General features: G+C 58.1%; 1 protein-coding gene across 1 annotated transcript in view; it reads left to right on the top strand.

Moving 5' to 3' along the window:
* HMCN2 (hemicentin 2) overlaps positions 1-18,067 on the top strand; it is a 146,437-nt gene that overhangs the window by 69,167 nt on the left and 59,203 nt on the right. Inside the window, 16 exon segments of the mRNA XM_055329177.1 lie at positions 2,746-2,940; positions 3,876-4,006; positions 4,308-4,455; positions 4,814-4,940; positions 6,384-6,538; positions 7,397-7,675; positions 9,301-9,582; positions 10,251-10,359; positions 10,523-10,692; positions 11,526-11,680; positions 12,060-12,156; positions 12,620-12,715; positions 13,244-13,420; positions 14,070-14,227; positions 15,097-15,220; positions 16,818-16,993. Coding sequence (XP_055185152.1) covers positions 2,746-2,940; positions 3,876-4,006; positions 4,308-4,455; positions 4,814-4,940; positions 6,384-6,538; positions 7,397-7,675; positions 9,301-9,582; positions 10,251-10,359; positions 10,523-10,692; positions 11,526-11,680; positions 12,060-12,156; positions 12,620-12,715; positions 13,244-13,420; positions 14,070-14,227; positions 15,097-15,220; positions 16,818-16,993 — 2,579 coding nt within the window.

Raw genomic sequence — 18,067 nt, 5'->3', positions numbered from 1 at the left:
ACCCTGCTTTGGCCCCTCTAGGCCAGGTCCCGTGGAGGCAGTTTACACCTTCCATCTGAGCCTCTGTTTTCTTATCTGTACAGTGGGGTCATTCTAGTCCCTCCATGCAGGACTGCTGGGAGGGCTCAGTGGGATGGAAGGGGTTTCAGGTCCCAGCTCGGTGCCTGACACATTGTGGAGGCTCCGGGAAATGTGCTGGATGGGCATCTGGGTCCAAGGAGCAAGTGGCAGCTCACTGAAAGGCCGGAAGGAGCCGGGAGAGCTGGTTCTAGTCTCTGCTGCGCTTCTTGTGCCAGGAGCCCAGGAAAGTCCCTGGAACAGGCCTGAGGGAGGGGCAGGTAGGAGGCAGGCCCTGGGTGGGAGCGCTGAGAACCGCCCACCTGGAAGGGCCGCCGCCCTCCTCGGCCAGGGCGCCACCTTGTGTCCACCTCTGGTAACAGCAAGTAACCCTTCCGCAGTCCTGGGAGGTGGGAGGTGGGAGGTGGGAGGTGGGAGGTGGGACCACCCCCCTGCCTGCCTGCCCCGGGGTGGCCTCATCGTCCCCGGTCAGTCAGGGGTCTGTCCTTGGGCCAGACTTCAGCTGAATCCGCATAACCCAAGCTCCTCTGATAAACCTGCCCCCAGGCTGTCCTTGGCCTTCTCCCTTTGAAGCAGGTAGTACCTGGTGGGCAGTGTTGGGCGCTGGCATTCACCGGCCCTGTGACCTCGGGCTCAGAGGGCTGAGGAGAAAGTGCCAAGCCCAGTGCCTGGAATGTGGGAGTCCTGGTCCCTGCTCCTTGTGGGGTGAGGCGGAAAGGCCAGCAGCCTGCCCACTGACTTGCTGTGATTTGGGGCACATCACTGCTCCTCTCTCAGCCCCTCTAAAAGAGGAATGGGGAGTGAGGTCAGTGGTTTTTAGCGGCAGTTGTGAGTCCCCCGGGATTTTCCCTGGGCAGAGCTACAGGGCATTTCTGCGATTAGAGCTCATCAAGGGATTAGATGTTTTGCATTAAAAAAAAAAAGTTCCAGGGTTCAAACTCCATGTCCCTCCAGGTCAGCAGCTCTGAAGTCCTGGGTCCTGACATGGGGTGAGGACGGGAGTGGGGTGGGCCTCTCTGGAACAGCTGAGGAGCTGAGAGGTGCATTGTGTGTTGTGTGTGTGTGCTGGGGTGTGTGTGTTTGTGCATGTGGTGTGTGGTGTGCATGTGATATAGTGTGTGTGTGTGTGTGTGTGTGGTGTGTGTATAAAGGTGGTGTGTATGCATGTGTGTGTATATGTTGTGGGGTGTGTGTATGCATGTGTGTGTGATGTGTATGTTTGTATATCTGTTGTGCTCTGTGTGGTGTGGGGAGTATAGTGTGTGTGTGTATGCTGTGGGATGTGTGGTGGGGGGGGTATAGTGTGGTGTGTGTGGCGTGGCATCCATGTGGGTGGTGTGGTGTGGTGTGTGTGGTGTGCGTGTTCGCACGTATGTGCCCACAGTGGGGAGCAAGGCCCCAGCAGCAGTGAGACGCACGGAGCACGGGTGGCCGAGGACCTCCTCCTCCTTGCGGGGGCAGGCAGATTGGTTGGTGCCGGTGGAGTGGGCCAGGAGCCCTCCAGAAAGACGTGACTCCAAGGATGCCTTGGGCGTGCCGCGTCCTCACTGCCCCCCATGCCCACCCAGGGGTTGCTCACCCCTTCCTCCCTGTGGCTGAGGACTGGGAGCCAGCGAGACAGGGAGAGATGGGTCTACGGAGAGAAATTGTGGGGTGCTGCATTGGCCCACATGTATTAGCCCACATCGTGGGGCCCAGTGACTGACGCTGGCCGCGAGTGAGGGGGTGGCAGAGGCGTGAGGCTGCTGTCCTGTGAGTTTGGGGAGTGCCCCCTCCTACGTGGCACAGGGGAGGGCCGAGCTGGCTGAGGGCTGCTTTTGTCCTCACGTCGTCGTTCAGCAGGTCAGCAGGGCGGGGACCCCAGCTCTGCTATGACCCCCGGGGGCCACAGCCTCCTGGGCATGTGTGGTGCTCAGGAGGCTGGGTCGTTCCGGCCGCACGGATCTGGGGACCCCCTGTGCCCAGCCCCAGTGGGGCAGCTGTCCACTGTGCGCCAGCCAGGCCGTGGGAGCCATCAGCCTGGCGGCAGAGATGGACCTGGGCAGTCCAACGTGAGTCGTGTCCAGGAAGGGAGTCCAGGGCGATGGTGGCACTCCCGGTGGGGTTGGGGGTGTGGCAGCAGTGGAGGGAAGGGCAGCCCAGCCTCCCACATTTCCTGCATGGATCCCAGGGCACCTGGCGCCCTACAGGAGCTGAGCACAGCAGGCAGGCTCATTCATGTAGCGGCCCCTATGGGCTGGGCCCTGCAGTGGGGGGGTAGCAAAGACCCTGGCCCTTGGGCTGAGGAGACAGGCGTTAGGCAACAGAACTCTAAGTAAGGACATCCTGTGCGCCGTAGAAGGCTGGGGTGATGGGCAGAAAGGAGCGTGGGGCAGGTGACAGGGCTGGGAGTACAAACACGGGGGCCCAGATGGGGCCTCTTTGAGACGGGAACCGGGAACCGGGAAGAGGGCTCTGACCACTTGCCTGTGGCCTCGGGGCACCGGGAGACCAGTGAGCCTGCTGCACTGGGTGGGTGGGAACTGCACCTGCTGGCCGGCCAGGGGGGGCGAGGAGGTGCCTGGACCCACCCTGGAAGGTCAGCGACATTTGCACAAGGTGGGGAAATGGGTGCAGAGGGGGAAGAGGACAGGGCACTTGTGCTGATGACTCCATGCTCCCTGCCAGGGACGCCCACGCCGCAGGTCACCTGGTGGAAGGGCCCATCCTCGGAGCCCCTGCGTGGCCGGCCAGGCCTGGAGGTGCTGGATGAGGGCTCCCTGTTTCTGGCCTCAGTTTCTCCCACTGACAGTGGAGAGTATAAGTGCCAGGCCACCAATGAGGCAGGCTCCACGTCCAGGAGAGCCAAGCTGGTGGTCTATGGTGAGCAGGGACCCCAGAGTGGGGGGTACACGCTTACTGGTGGCACTGGTGGCACACCAGGGTGCTCAGGTGTGGCAGCGCCAGCTCCCTGGGCGCGAGAGCTCACTGAAGGGCAGGGTACTGGGGGCGGGGCTTGGGGGTAGGGGAGAGTGGCAGGTTGTATGGGCAGGCACCCCTTCCCCAGAGAGACCCCCATGGAGACAGTGTAAGGGGAAGGACCTAGAACCCCATAAATAGCTTTTAAAAGGGTCCTGTAGGTAAATTCATTTTAAAATGAGCACCAGAGGCAGTGAGTGTCCCAAAGCCCACCTCGGGGTTGCAGCTGCTAAAACTGACCCAAGTGTCGTATCCTCCCAGCAGCAGGGAGAGCTTCCTACCCCGTCCACCCCCATCCAGGGTGCTGTGGGCAGAGGGAGGGGGCCCTTCCTCCTATCATGGGCATCATGGAGGCCTAGGGGAAGTTTTAACTTCTCCTAACGGGCCACCTTCCACATCCCCATGACCAGCCACCCTGGCTTACTGCATAATGACTTGCCTGGGAAGTTTGTTGCAAAGATATACCCAGGCCCCACCTTCAGAGGCTACAACTCAGGAATCTGCCCCACCCCCACCAGGGGACCATGACAACAGGTTATAAGTAGAACTGGATGGATCTGGGGGCTCCAGCATCTTGCAATGCTGAGTGCCAGAGAAAGTGGCACAGTGTCCAGGAACAACTGGGTGTGCAGTCCCAGGGAGGGCTGCGGTGGCATCCCCAGTTCCACATGGCTCCTGGCAGTCAGATCAGGGACTGGGGTGGACATCCTGGGCCCCCAGAATCTGGGGAAAGGCAAGAGTTGAGACTGCCTGTCCAACCCAGGAAGAGCGGCCCAGATGGGGTGTGGGTATGGCTGTTTCGGGAAGGGACAGTGCCTCTGCTTCTCTTTGCCCCCAAGTGCCCCCCAGCATCCGGGAAGACTGGCACAGGACCAATGTGTCAGGCATGGCCGGCCAATCCCTGACTTTGGAGTGTGACGTAAATGGCTTTCCAGCCCCTGAGATCGTGTGGCTCAAGGATGGGCAGCTGGTGGGTGTCCTCTGGGGGGTCTGGATTGTGGGTGGGATTTGGATAGGGTGTGGACCTACATGTGCCAGGTGTGACAAGGAGATGTGACAGGTGTTTGGGGGAATGTGCTGGGCAGTGGAGGACTGTGTTCTCACAAGGCAGCCTGGGGGGCTGCATGGTGGAGGCGGCATGGCACTGTTTTGGGAATCAGAAGCCCCAGGTTCCAGTTATCAATCAGCTCCCTCGCCCTCAGTTTCTTATTGCTGATGCTGGGGGGTGGCCAGATCCCTCTTACCAGCTCCCCCTGGCCTCTCCTGCCCAGATCCCTGAGGCTAGCAGTCACCGTCTCCCGGACAAGCCTCAGGCCCTCCACCTCCCCAGGATCCAGGAGGGCGATTCTGGCCTCTACTCCTGCCGGGCGGAGAACCAGGCCGGGACTGCCCAGCGGGACTTCCATCTCCTCGTGCTCAGTGAGTGAGGCCTGAGCCCCTACCCTTTTGTGGGGGGCAGGGAAGAGGGAGTCTTTGCCTGCTGAGTGTCCGGGACGCAGAGGGGCCCGTGGCAGACTCTGTCCCTGTCCTTGCAGAGCTATCAGGACAGACATTAGACAGTCACATAATTAGCCCTGTATGTGCTACAAGAAGGCCCTGCAAGCTGCTGAGAAAGCACAGAGCAGGGTCCTCATCCAGCCAGGGAGCTTCGAGTGAAGGACAAATGGGGAGGGAAGGGTGCCCTGGGCTGGGGACCTGCATAGATGAAGGCCCACCACAGGGCCTTTGCCTGTGCAGGATTTGAAGAGTTCTCACCCCTCTGCCCCTCGCTCCCCAGTCCCTCCTTCTGTGCTGGGATCTGGGGCTGCCCAGGAGGTGCAGGGCCTGGCTGGTGCAGAGGTGGAGCTGAAGTGCCGGACCTCAGGGGTCCCCACGCCCCAGGTGGAATGGACCAAGGATGGGCAGTGAGTGGTCTTCTTGGTGGGTGGCATGAGGGTGGGGCCCAGGACGCGGCCGAGAGGAGGGGGACCTTGGGGGGGGGCGGTGCTGCAAATTCTGCGAGGAAGGTGTGCCACCCAGGGCCCAGGCAGGGGGCAGCATGGGCCATCTCCCGCCCCAGCCTGGCATTACCCAGGGGACACCCTCCTTTTCTCCCTGCAGGATTGTCTCATGACTTAGCCAGTCTTGCTTTTTTGTTTTAAACTTTTCTTTTTTAGGTAAAATTCATGAAATATAAAATCAACCATTTTAAGTGTGCACTTCAGTTGTATTGAGTACACGCACAATGTGGCACACCATCAGCCACCTCTATTACCAGAACATTTCATCACCCCAAAAGGGGACCCCGTACCCATCAGCCCCTGCCTTCTTACCCCCCAGCTCCTGGCAACCACTAGTCTGCTTTCTGTCTCTATAGATTTACCTGTATTTCAGATAAGTTTCATGCAGTCATACAGCACGTGTCCTTTTGTGTCCGGCGTCTCTAACTTAGCACCCAGTTCTCGGGGTTCATCCGTGCTGGAGCAGAGATCAGTACAGGCACACCTCAGAGATGCTGCGGGTTCGGCAGCAGCCCACTGCAAGAGAGCAAATATCGCGATAAAGCAAATCAAATGAATTTTTTGGTTTCCCAGTGCGCATAAAAGTCGTGTTCCACTATACTGCAGTCTATCAAATATGCAACAGTATTGTGTCTAAAAACCAACGGACCTACTTTAATTAAAAATAGTTTATCACTAAAAATTGCTAACCATCATCTGAGCTCTTGGCAAGTTGCAATCACGGATAACAAATATATGCTACAAATCACAGCCTAGCAAATATGATAATGAGAGAGTTTGAAATAGTGTGAAAATGACCAAAATCATGACAGAGGCATGCAGGGAGCAAATGTCATCGGAAAAACGGCGCCAACTGACTTACTCAATGCAGGGTTGCCGCAAACCTTCAGTTTGTAAGGAATGCAGTATCTGCACAGCACAAAAAAGTGAGATGTGCCTGCACTTCACTACTTCTTTTTTTCTTTTAAGATTTTATTTGAGAGAGAGTGAGAGAGAGAACATGAACAGAGGGAGAGGCAGAGGCAGAGGGAGAAGCAGACTCTCCATTGAGCAGGGAGCCCAGCACAGGGCTCGATCCTGGGACCCCAGGATCATGACCTGAGCCGAAGGCAGATGCTTAACCAACTGAGCCACCCAGGCGTCCCATACTTCATTGCTTTTAATGGCTGAATAACATTCCACTATAGAGATCAGCCACATTTTGTGCCCATTCCCTAGTGGACAAGCACCTTTTGGCGATGGTGAACCTTGAAGATTCCTTTTTCACAAGTGGCAGGCTCTGCTCTGAGCAGCCTGGCCCTGCCAGCACCAGCCTAACTGGTGGTGTTCTCATGACCCTCCTTCCAGGCCCATCCTACCGGGAGACCCTCACGTCCAGCTCCAAGAGGATGGCCAGGTTCTCAGAATCACCAGCAGTCACCTGGGGGATGAAGGATGGTACCAGTGTGTGGCCTTCAGCCCCGCCGGCCAGCAGGCCAAGGACTTCCAGCTCAGGATGCAGGGTGAGCCCGGCCCCCGCCACGGCTGTCCTCTGCATGGAGGGAGGACAGGGCAGAGGGGGGCCCTGGAGGAGCAGCCCCCAGTCCAGTCAGGCTGGGGGGAGGGACAGGGAACCTGTCGCCAAATCCCATTGTCCCCATCCCCAGATTTGCAGCTTTACTATTCCTGATCCTGCTCGGGATGACCATTTCTCCAAATTTTTTTTAAATCAAGTTCCTTGTCTTACACAAAAACTCACCTATTTAAAAGGATATTTAATATCTCAACTGTAATTGGGAAGCCAGGGCCACCTGGCCTTCAGGGAAGAAGCTGTGAAAGCAAATACAGCAAGAGAGCATTGATATAGAAAGTACTAGAAGGGTTAAGGGCATAGTCAGCCAAACGTCCACACCTTTCCCTTTGTCATTATCAGGATGGAAGGATTGTGGGAAGGGTGGAGCTGTTCTGTCCTGAGATGCATGGTGCTATTTCATGCTGTGCCCACGCACCCCCAGGGATCACCGTGGGTGTCACCAGTGGTGAACCCCTGATTTTGGTCATTGTGCAGATAGGGAGACTGAGAGCCAGAGAGGGAAAGTGACCTGTGCCCGGCCATGCAGTGAGTTAAAGTCGGAGTGGGTCCAGAGCCCAGACCTGTGGCTCCTCTGCCACCTCCGCACCTCTTGTGATGACCAGGACCCACATCGACATCTCCCGAGAGGCCTCCCCGTCTATCCCCAGATCCCCTACTCTCTCCGTGCCCTGTAATAGGAACCAGAGACACGTGCAGTGATTTTGGTCAATGGGCGTGTGACTACCACTCTGGGGTTGGCTCTGGGGAGGCTCCCTGTGACCAGCAGCCCCTGCCTTGTCCTTCTCAGTGCCTCCCACCATCTGGGGCTCCAACGAGACAAGCGAGGTGGCCGTCATGGAGGGCCACCCGGTGCGGTTCTTGTGTGAGGCCCGAGGAGTGCCTGCTCCTGACATCACCTGGTTCAAGGACGGGGCCTCCCTCCCGCTCAGCGCAGAGGCTGTCTATACCAGGGGCGGCCGGCAGCTGCAGCTGGGGAGGGCCCGGGGCTTGGATGCTGGCACCTACACCTGCCAGGCCAGCAACCCCGTGGGTGTCACAGAGAAGACCACCAGGCTGGAGGTCTATGGTGAGTGGCTGGGGGTGCAGCGGGCAGCGGGCAGCTGGAGTGGGCAGTGGGGGCGGGGGCCTCTGGGCTGTGGTGGGCCTGTCTTCAAAAGTCGCCGAGGGGAGCGGCCAGAGGCCTAGGATCATGAGACCAGGGAGTTGCCCGGGGAACATGGCCATCTCGGCGTGTCTGACTTCCTCACCCGGACAGGCAGGATGCTGAGGCCAGGGGCAGAGGGGCCTGTCTGGGGGTCCAGGCAGAGGCCAGCCAAGAATCTGCATTCGCAGTCCCCTCCAGGGATAGCCCTTGTCACTGTTCCTCTGTGAATAATTAACTGTTCTTCATTAATCACTCACTGTAAGCCAGGGCCCCTGGGGCTTTTCACAGCATCAGCTCATTTTATCAGGGTTCAGGGGCCTGGGCCCTTGTCTCCCTGTCTCCGCCTTACCCATGAGCAAAGTGGGCTCTGGGGGTGACAGGCTGGGCTGGCTGCGGGTCACTTGCTAGGAGGTGATGGGACCTGGTTCAGGGGGTGGGGATGGGGGTCTGACCATAAATGTGCTGTTTACCTGGGTATAGACCCACCTTGAGGGACTGTGCTCTGAGGATACGTGGAGAGGGCAGGAAAAGCTGGGAGCAGGTGGGCAGGGGCAGGGTCTGACACCCAGAGGGCAGGCCACTGGGTCATCCTGGCCCCTCAAGAGGACTCAGCTCCAGAGCTCTGGCCTCCAAAGATGAGGAAGGCTTGGGCCCTGGAGCCATGGAGATCCTGAAGGGAAGTTGGGCTGCGTGGAGGTCACAGGCAGCCTGTGAGGATGAGCCCAGCTGCCATCTCGGGAATGCTCTTGGGGATCAGAGGACCTCCTGGAAATGCAATGGAAAGTGCATTTTCCTTTTTTTTTTTTTTTTTGAAAGATTTAAATTATTCATGAGGGAGAGGCAGGGATATAGGCAGAGGGAGAAGCAGGCTCCCTGTGGAGATCCCAATGAGGGACTCGATCCCAGAACCCCGGGATCATGACCTGAGCCCCCGAGGCAGACGCTCAATCACTGAGCAACCCACGTGTCCTGAAAGTGTATTTTCATAAAAGTTTCAAAGGGGCTTGTGGCCCAGACAAGGTTGAGACACTCATCCCAGGCTGTCATCTTCCCATGTCCCCTGGTGAGGGCTCCATGGTCTCAGCCACTTGGGGGCCCTTCTCAGGGAGGGAGAGAGGAGTCCCCTCTGGCTACCCCCTTGACCATCAAGGGCTGAACCCCCACAGACCAGGCCCTCTGGGCTTGGCCTGCCCCAGGTGTCTTCTTCCTCAGACCAGGGAGGGGACTTGAAGGAGCAGCGGTTCTGGTCTCGGGCCCTGGGGAGCCCATCGCTTTGGTTCCACAGATGCAGAGGCCTACTGTGTGCAGCCACTGAGGCACACAGATAAGCTCTTGTTCTGCTCTTGGGGAACCCCAGGGTTGGGGGGATGGAGAGAAGAGGCAAGCAGTGTTAGGGGAGGGATGCGGCCCAGGGCAGTGGAGGGAGAGAGTGCTGTGAGCCTGGGGACATGAGGTCAACAAGGGTCTTAGGCTGGCCTGGCCTGCTGGGCAGGTAACAGACTGGTGTCCCGCTCTGGTCCCTGAGCAGCCCCGTGCTTCTTCCCTAGTCCCACCCACCATTGAGGGCGCAGGAGGAGGGCCTCGTGTGGTGAAGGCTGTGGCGGGGAGGCCCTTGGCACTGGAGTGTGTGGCCAGAGGCCAGCCACCCCCTACCCTCTCCTGGCACCACGAGGGGCTGCCCGTGGCAGAGAGCAACGAGACGTGGCTGGAGGCAGGAGGCCGTGTGCTGACCCTGGAGGGCCTGGGGGAGGCGTCTGGAGGCCTGTACAACTGCGTGGCCAGCAGCCCCGCCGGGGAGGCCGTTCTGCAGTACTCCGTGGAGGTGCAGGGTGAGCCGGGGACTGTCCCCCTGACCCGGGTCACCTGGGCTATGGACCACCCCTCCTCCCCCCACTATGTGTGGGTCCCTGCCACCCTGGGGGGATACCAGGGGGTGAAGCGCCCTGCATGCCTGTATCACCTAAGACATATGAGCACACAGATCTGGGCTGGAGGTCTTGCCAAACTACACAAAGGGACAGGGTTGAGCCCCAGGAGCAGGATTCCTGTTCCTGCTCCGGACCCCAAGCCAGATCGCTTGGGATAGGACCCCACTCTGCCTCCCAGGTGCTTCCTGGTCAAGGGATGGTCATTATCAAGGACTCCCTGCGGCCCCAAGCTGGGCTTTGGGCTCCGGTTCCAGGGTGGGGTGGGGCCTTTGCCTGCCTTCTTCCATCCAACAGACTTTTCTTAGGCATCAACTCTGGGCCAGGCCCAGGTGGTATCGGAGATAAAGCAGAGGACAAGGCAGATGAGACTCCTCAGGCCTCAGTCTGGTGGGGAGACAGGCATTTAATAACAGGCCAAGCCTGTGGGGAGACCAGAGGGGCTAACTCGTCCTGTGGTCCCGGAAGGCCTCCTGGGGGGCCGGAGGGGTGAGGCTGGGATCCTGCTCTGGAGGTGCTGGGGGCTTGGGTTTGCTCGGCTCCAAACACCCACTGGTGGGTCCTGCCCACAGTGCCCCCACAGCTCCTGGTGGCCGAAGGCGTGGGCCAGGTGACCGCCCTCGTGGGACAGCCCCTGGAACTTTCCTGCCAGGCCTCGGGCTCCCCAGTACCTACTCTCCAGTGCGTACGGGGTAGCTGTAGAGGCCAGGGCAGGGTGGGGGCCGGTGGGGGTGGGAAGTACTCCCCCTCCCCGGGAGTGTGAAGAGGCCATGGAGCCAGCCTGCCCAGCCTGACTGCCCTGGCCTCATGCTGACCGACACGTCCCGCTCCCCACCCTCCTCAGGTGGCTGCACAACGGCCACCCCGCCGAGGAGCTGGCTGGGGTGCAGGTGGCCTCACGGGGGGCCATGCTGCAGATCAGCCGTGTGGAGCCAGGCCATGAGGGCCTCTTGGCCTGCCAGGCCACCAACGAGGCGGGCACTGCGGGGGCTGAGGTGGAGCTGTCTGTGCACGGTGAGGGGGCACGGGCAGCCTGAGATACTGGGGGTGGGTAGAGCCAGGGGCCCGTGGCCGTCCTTTGTAGGCCTGGTGGACAAGGGAAGGGCCCAGGGCTGGTCTTTTCTAGATGGTATTTCTAGGCTGCACTGCCCCCTAAGAGACACAGGCATGAGAGGCTGGCCCTAGCTGCTTCCCTACCTGTCATGTGTGCTGTCCACAGGCCCTCACTCCCCTCCCCTCTCTTCACCTGCTTGCTTGCTCTCTTCATGCTGACCTCGCTGAACTTCACTCAATTCTTTAAACACATCAGCTTTCTCACCTCCAAGCCTGCAAAGACTATTTCCTCTGCCTGGAATATTCTTCCTCTTGGTCTTTGCCTGCCTAGTGCCTCCCTAGCTTTCAGGTTTGGCCTAAAACACCCCTTCCTCCAGGAAGCCCTCCTTGCTCCCACCGTGCTTCTAATCTGCCTAGCCTGCCATGGCCATGGCCTTCCACCTGCTGTATTAAAATTGCCCATTTGGTTACTCGTCTCCACTGCCCAGCTCTGCATGGACAGCGCTGTAGCCACTGCTCTCTGTGATACCCCTGAGCCCGGTACAGAAGAGATGCTCAGTGCACATATGGATGGGTGGATGGATGGGTAGGAGAATTTTAAAGGGAAGACCTGCTCTGCTGGCTCCTGGTCTGGTGCTCAACCCCTAAGCCAAGTGTTGAGTTGAGTGGATGGAAGCCAGAGGCTGACCCTGTAAAGATACTCCCCACACTCCAGGCATTGAGGAGATGGCTGGGTGCTCACTGCACCCCTCCTCACCCTGACCTGGGCCCTCCCTGCCTCTCCCCCTGCCCAGAGCTCCCAGAGGTGACCATCGTTGGAGGTGACAATATCACAGTCCCTTTCCTACAGCCTGTGACCCTCCAATGTGTGGGGACTGGAGCACCCACCCCAAGTCTCCGCTGGTGGAAGGATGGGGTGGCCCTGGCAGCTTTGGGGGGGAAACTGCAGGTACGGCCAGGGGCCCCAGGGCTGGTGGGGTAACCGAGCAGAGGTGGAGGATCCCGCTGGTCCCGAGTGGGGCCCTGGCAGCCTGGAGGTAGGATGAACACTGGGTGGTGGGCCTGGAGAGGAGAGGAGTCTCAGAAGGCTCAGCTACGGGAGGGATGGAATGAGGGGAAGGGACGTATCCCTGGCATCTGAATACATGGCCTAGAACTCCAGCCCCGGAGCCCAACTGTCCCCTTGACTCCTTTCTCCTGCCCCTGGGGTCTGCAGCAAGCCGGCTGCTCACTGTGTCCCTGCATCCCTCTGACCACCCTCCAGCACAGGGTGCCGCGTCCCCATGTCCCCACGGCACACACTCTGCCATCCCTCCCCCCTGACCCAGATCGAGAAGGTGGACCTAAGGGATGAAGGCATCTACACTTGTGCCGCTACCAGCCTGGCCGGCGAGAGCAAAAGGGATGTGACTCTCAAGGTTTTGGGTAAGGACAAGGGCGCTGGATGGTGGGTGATCCCATGGGGGCCCCTGGGGCTGCCCTGGGGGGCTAGGGGTGGGGAAAGGAATGGGATTTTAAAAACACTGCATGTCCTTGTCGCATTCATACCTGGCTTTGCTTGTCCTATTCATTTGTGGGTTCGTTCCCGTCCTGATGTGTGTGGACACATCCCTGTCTTGTCGTTTTTCATGGCTGCCCAGCATTCTGCTTCTCCACCGGGGTGGGCACTGGGGTCGTCCCCGTCATACCACTGCCACAGAGATCACAGCCCAATGACTTTGTTCTCGTGCGGGTTCAGGAGTGTGGTTCCTCGGTCAGAGGACATGAGCCGTCCGGGGCTTTTATTGCCCGGACCCTTTAGGAAGGCCGGGGAGAGGCAGAGGGATGGCTGAGATGAGCCGCCCAGAGCCCCCATCCACCAAGCCAGGGCTCTCCCTGTCTCCCCTAGTGCCCCCCAACATCGAGCCGGGCCCGCTGAACAAGGCCGTGCTAGAAAATGCCTCCGTGACCTTGGAGTGTCTGGCTTCGGGCGTCCCGCCTCCTGGTAAGACCCCTCTGCTTGGCAGGCCAAGGACTGGGAGCCCTGAGTTGTTGTCTGTCCAGGGCTCTTCTCTAGACCAGCAGTGGGGGAAAGGCCAGGAACTTGGGGCTAGGAGTGAGTGTTCTGCAGATGGGGTGGGCCCTGGCAGGGTGTAAGGAAGCTGAGGATACAATTGGTCCATGCTTATGAGGCTGCTGGTTTAGGGGGCACCATGTTTTCCTCTGAAGCTTTCTGTCGTGGCTTCCCGGCAGGGAGGGGTGGTGAGGGGGGTGCAGGGCTGGCTTTGACTCTCCTTGCTCCTGGCTGCCCCAGCCTCCACCCCATGGAACTTCCCCTCTGCCTCTGTCCTGTCTCAGACACACTGCCCTGTTCCACTCCCAGCCTTCTTCCTGGAGAACCCGCCTTGCTCTGATGCCTGAAATAAGGGCACTCCAAATAAAGGCCACCCCGGAAGTCTTTTGTAGGTGCTCATTATCCAGACACAGTCTGAAGGGCTAGCAGGACTGCTTGCATCTCTCATCTCTCCCCCAGATATCTCCTGGTTCAAGGGCCGCCAGCCTGTCTCTGCCTGGAAGGGAGTGACAGTGTCAGCTGATGGGAGAGTTCTCCACATTGAGCAAGCACGATTTTCTGACGCTGGGAACTACCGCTGTGTGGCATCCAATGTGGCAGGAAGTACAGAGCTGCAGTATGGGCTACGGGTCAATGGTGAGCTGCCCTGGGACTGAAGGGGTCCTTGTCCAAAAAGTTGTCCTTCTCTTCATTTGTCTGTCAATCTGTTTACCCATCCATCATCCATCATCCATCCACCATCCACTCATCCATCCACCCACCATCTGTCCTTCCATCCATCTATCCATCCACCCACCATCTGTCCTTCCATCCATCCATCTATCCATCCATCATCCATCCATCATCCGTTCATCCATCTATGCATCCATTCATCATACATTCATCCATCCATCCAACCATTATCTACCCATGCATCCTTCATCCATCCATCTATCCAGCCCAGGAGTCCTCAGCCTTGTTACCCCATGCCATCCCCATAATAATGACCTCATGTTGACCAGAGGACTCAAGTTCAAGTACTATTTCTGTCACTTTCTAGCTGGTCAACCTTGGGCAGGTGATTTGCCCTCTCTGATTCTCAGTTCCCCATCTGTAGAAGCCTCATGATGGTATTATAAGAATGAGATGAGCACCTTGAGGATACAGAGTGATGTGCGTCTGTTGGGAGTGGCAGTCGCAGCACTTTTGTTTGTCTGTGTGTTCTGTGGGGTGGCCCAGCCAGGGGCCCTGCCAGTTTCGCTCCTAATGGGACTCACCTGTACCCTGTGTCATTGCTACCCTTCAGTGCCTCCTCGGATCACCTTGCCACCCAGCCTGCCAGGCCCTGTGCTGCTCAATGCCCCGGTCCGGCTGACCTGCAATGCCACTGGAGTTCCCAGCCCCACACTGATGTGGCTGAAGGATGGAAACCCTGTGTCCACTGCAGGGCCTTCTGGCCTCCAGGTCAGCATGCCAGGCAGCCCTGGCTCTCCTCCCTGGTGCTTCAGTAGGTGCTAGAAGCAGAGGTCAGGCCCTGAGAGCTCTGGCGTGAGGGAGAAGGAGGGGCCACCGAGGGCGGTTTGCTGGAGGGAGGAAGGAGAGCTGCTAAATGGAGAGTCTCGAGCCACATGGTCTCCAGAAAGATAATGCAGGCCACCAATGCGATTTTTAAGAGATTTATTCATTTTAAAAATTTATTCATTTATTTGAGAGAGAGAGATAACATGGGGAGGAGGGGCAAAGAGAGAGGGAGAGAAAGTCTCAAGCAGACACCACACTGAGCATGGAGCCCGACGTGGGACTTGATCCCACAATCGCAAGATCACCACCTGAGCCGAAACCAAGAAGTGGATGCTCAACTGACTAAGCCACCCAGGTGCTCCAAGCTGTATACATAATTTTAAATTTTCTAGTAGCTACATTCAAATGAGTAAAAAGAAATAAGTGAAATCAATTTTAATGAAATATTTTCATCAACTCAGACTATCCTAAAGTCTATTCATCACATGATTGATATAGAAATTATTGAAGTATTTTACGTTTCTCCTTTGGTTCTAACTCTTTGAAGTCTGTTGTATAGTTTAAACTCGGGGTTCAAAGGCTCAGTAGCGCTGCTCCGGAGGACTGTCTTGGGGGCACTGATGGAGTTTGCCCACAGGCCGGCAGAGGGCCCAAGGTCCGGGCACAGCTCCCACTTCCCCTGCATTGTGGGGGGCTCTGGGGCCCGAAGCCTGCTGCCCAGGCGTGCCCGGCAGCGGGGCCTGCACGTGAAGGTGTGGGCGCTGCCCCTCAAGGTGAGTAAGCTCATGTGGGCTTCCTTCTGGGGGGCACAGGTCTTCCCTGGGGGCCGGGTCCTCACCTTGGCCAGCGCCCGGGCCTCAGATTCTGGCAGCTACTCCTGTGTGGCCGTGAGTGCGGTAGGTGAGGACCGCCGGGACGTCATCCTCAGTGTCCACGGTGAGTGTCAGCCTCAGGGTGCTGTCTGATCCAGACCAGTGGCTCAGGAAGCTGGGGCCGGGGGTGCCCCCACCACATCCAAGGGGCGAGGGGCAGGTGGATGTGGGTGGCACCAGCCTGAGAGTATGGCTGCCTTCACGTGGGGGTCGGTGGGAGGGGAGCTCCCCCGTCGTGGACAGGTGGGTGTGAGCGGGCGGCTTGCACAGCCAGGAGCTCTGTGTTCAGGAAACAGGCGGGACGAGCGTGACATGGCAGGAAGAGCATGGGGCCAAGTCAGGAATCGGATGTTCTTACTGTCCTACGTCCAAGGGAGTAACTCTGTTCAGGAAGGGCAGTGGGGTGGATGTTTGGGGCTCATGAGTGTCATAGACACGGGTTCAAATCCTGCTTCTGCCACTTCCTAGTTCTGTGAGCCTGGGCTACTCACTCTGCTTCTCTGAGCTTCTTTTTTTTTTTTTTTTAAGATTTTATTTATTTATTTGCGAGGAGAGAGAGAGTGAGAGAGAGTGAGTAGGGGGAGGGGCAGAGGGGGAGGGTCGAGCAGACTCCACACTGAGCACAGAGCCGGATGCGGGGCTCTGCTCCACAACCCTGAGATCGTGACCTGAGCTGAAATCAAGAGTCAGACCCTTGACCAACTGAGCCCCCCAGGTGCCCCCAAGCCTCCCTTTCTTCATCTGTGAAAGAAAGCACAGGTGGGTGCGAAGATAGCACCCACCTCAGAGGTTGTCGTGGGAGTCACTCCACTCATGAAGCACATAGTTACAGTTGCTGTTCTAACAACTCCTCTTGTGGGATTTTGTAGGGGTCTGTGGAGATACACGGGAGAATGCTAGGAAGCATAGAGCCTTGGCTAGGAGGGGTGAGGGAGCCGTCTGTTCTAGCTCCTTCCCTTTGTTGGAGTAACAGCTAATGGGTGGCATGCTCAAGTGCTCACTGTGGCTCACTGTGCACGGGGCCTCCACCAGGTGGGGACTTTGATTACTCCCATTTTACAGATAAGGAAATTGAGGCCCAGAGAGGCTGAGGAGCATCTCCAGGGCCTCACACAGTGCCTGAGTGGCAGACACAGGACACCAGCCCAGGAGCTCTGATTCCAGACCATGCTTTTGCCTTCCTAACCCCTACCCTGCTCTGGTTATTTTTGTATGGGGGGGGGGGGGGAAGTGCCTCAGGGATCTGCTTTTATAATGCTTAGAAAAAGAAAAGAAATAAAGATCCTATGTTTCTAAAAAAATTCGAGATAATTGTAAACTCACAGAGAATTGATACCGAGAGATCCTGGGTCCCCTTTACCCGCTTTCCCTCGATGGTATCATTGTGTGCATCTAAAGCACAGAATTGCATATGGGATATTGACCTTGCTGTGACCATGCTACATTCAGATTTGGGGGCTTGGTCTTGGAGCAGGATGGGGAAGGTCCTGGAGGGGGAATAAGAGGGCTACCGCACAGTGGGGAGGCCCCCTCTTAACCCTGACTCCGCATCCCCTGGGGCTTGCTCCTGGCTGCCAAAGTGGTTGGCCTGACGGCAGCCCTGGCCCTGTCCTGCCGGTCCCTCACCTGCCTGAGACCCCTCTCCTGCCCTCCTGCCACAGTGCCGCCAAGCATCCTCGGGGAAGAGCTGAACGTGTCCATCGTGGCCAATGAGTCAGTGACCCTGGAGTGCCAGAGCCAAGCTGTGCCCCTACCCGTGCTGAGCTGGAGGAAGGACGGCCACCCCCTGGAGCTGAGGCCTGGCATCCACCTCTCTGCAGACAAAGCCTTGCTGGAGGTGTGTGGCCTCCTAGGGGGCTGGTGGGGCGTCCACTCAGCAGAGCTAGCCCCAGACAGGGCAGGGCCTGTGGGTGCCCTGCCGAGACTGGTTCAGCTCAGTGCGACCCAGTGCCCAGGGCACCCCACCCCCCCGACTGGATCAGAAGCTGCTGCAGGGCCTCCCTCGGTCCCCGCAAAGCTGAGCCTTTCTCTTCCCACCTATTTTCCACTCCTTGTTCAAAAGCCTCCTGGCCTTTGGGCATTGGAGCCCTTCATCGGGCTTCTGGCCCAGCAAGGAAGGGTGGGCTAGGATCAGGGACTCTGGGGTCAGCCTGGATTTAAATTTTAGCCCCGCCTCCTCCTGGCTGTGCCACCTTAGGCGATGGCCTGACCACACTGGCCTCACCTGTAAGCACCTGTAAGCACCTTGCCACCTTTTTCTGGGGTGGCTGAGGTTCTTTTAGAAAGAAAGCCAGCCCCTAGAACAGCTCGTCCATGTCAGCCAGGGGAAGGGGAAGTACGTCTCCAGCTGTTGGGGAGAACCTTCCACTCCAGCCCATTTCTTCTCTTCCCTCCCCTCTCCACCTTGTGACATGATCATTCCCAGTGCTGAGCACCTCAATTTGGTTTCCTTTGCCCAGAATGCCCGCCCTTCGTCCTCTACATTCTTCAAAGCCACAACCTAGCTTCATCACCCCCTCTGCCGGGATCTGACCTCTGAAGACAGGATCTCCTGCTCCCACCCTCCTTCATTTTCCACCCTCCATTCTGGTCTCTTCTGTTGGACTTTCCAAAGAGGCCAGGAGCAGATTAAAGGCAGGAGAGGGGCTGGGCCAGCCACATACCCATCATCCTTAGTAGGGCTGGGCTGTGGATATGAAGTGGGGTGAGGCTCCCCAAATGGCAGCTCGTTCCATGTACCTGACCCATGTCAGGCCACCATCAGCCGTGGCTTCTGGAAACATCACGGTGCAATAGGTGGGAGATGTGCTATCATTGCGTTCCAGCTGGGGAGGTAGGGATACAGTGATGTAAGGTGATCTGCCCAAGATCACGCAATCTGTCTGTCCATGGCTAACCCCATCTCTGTGCT

Source organism: Nyctereutes procyonoides, unplaced genomic scaffold (assembly GCF_905146905.1).
Source record: "Nyctereutes procyonoides isolate TBG_1078 unplaced genomic scaffold, NYPRO_anot_genome, whole genome shotgun sequence".
NCBI classification, from domain to species: domain Eukaryota; kingdom Metazoa; phylum Chordata; class Mammalia; order Carnivora; family Canidae; genus Nyctereutes; species Nyctereutes procyonoides.
This window is presented reverse-complemented; position numbering and strand designations above follow the sequence as displayed.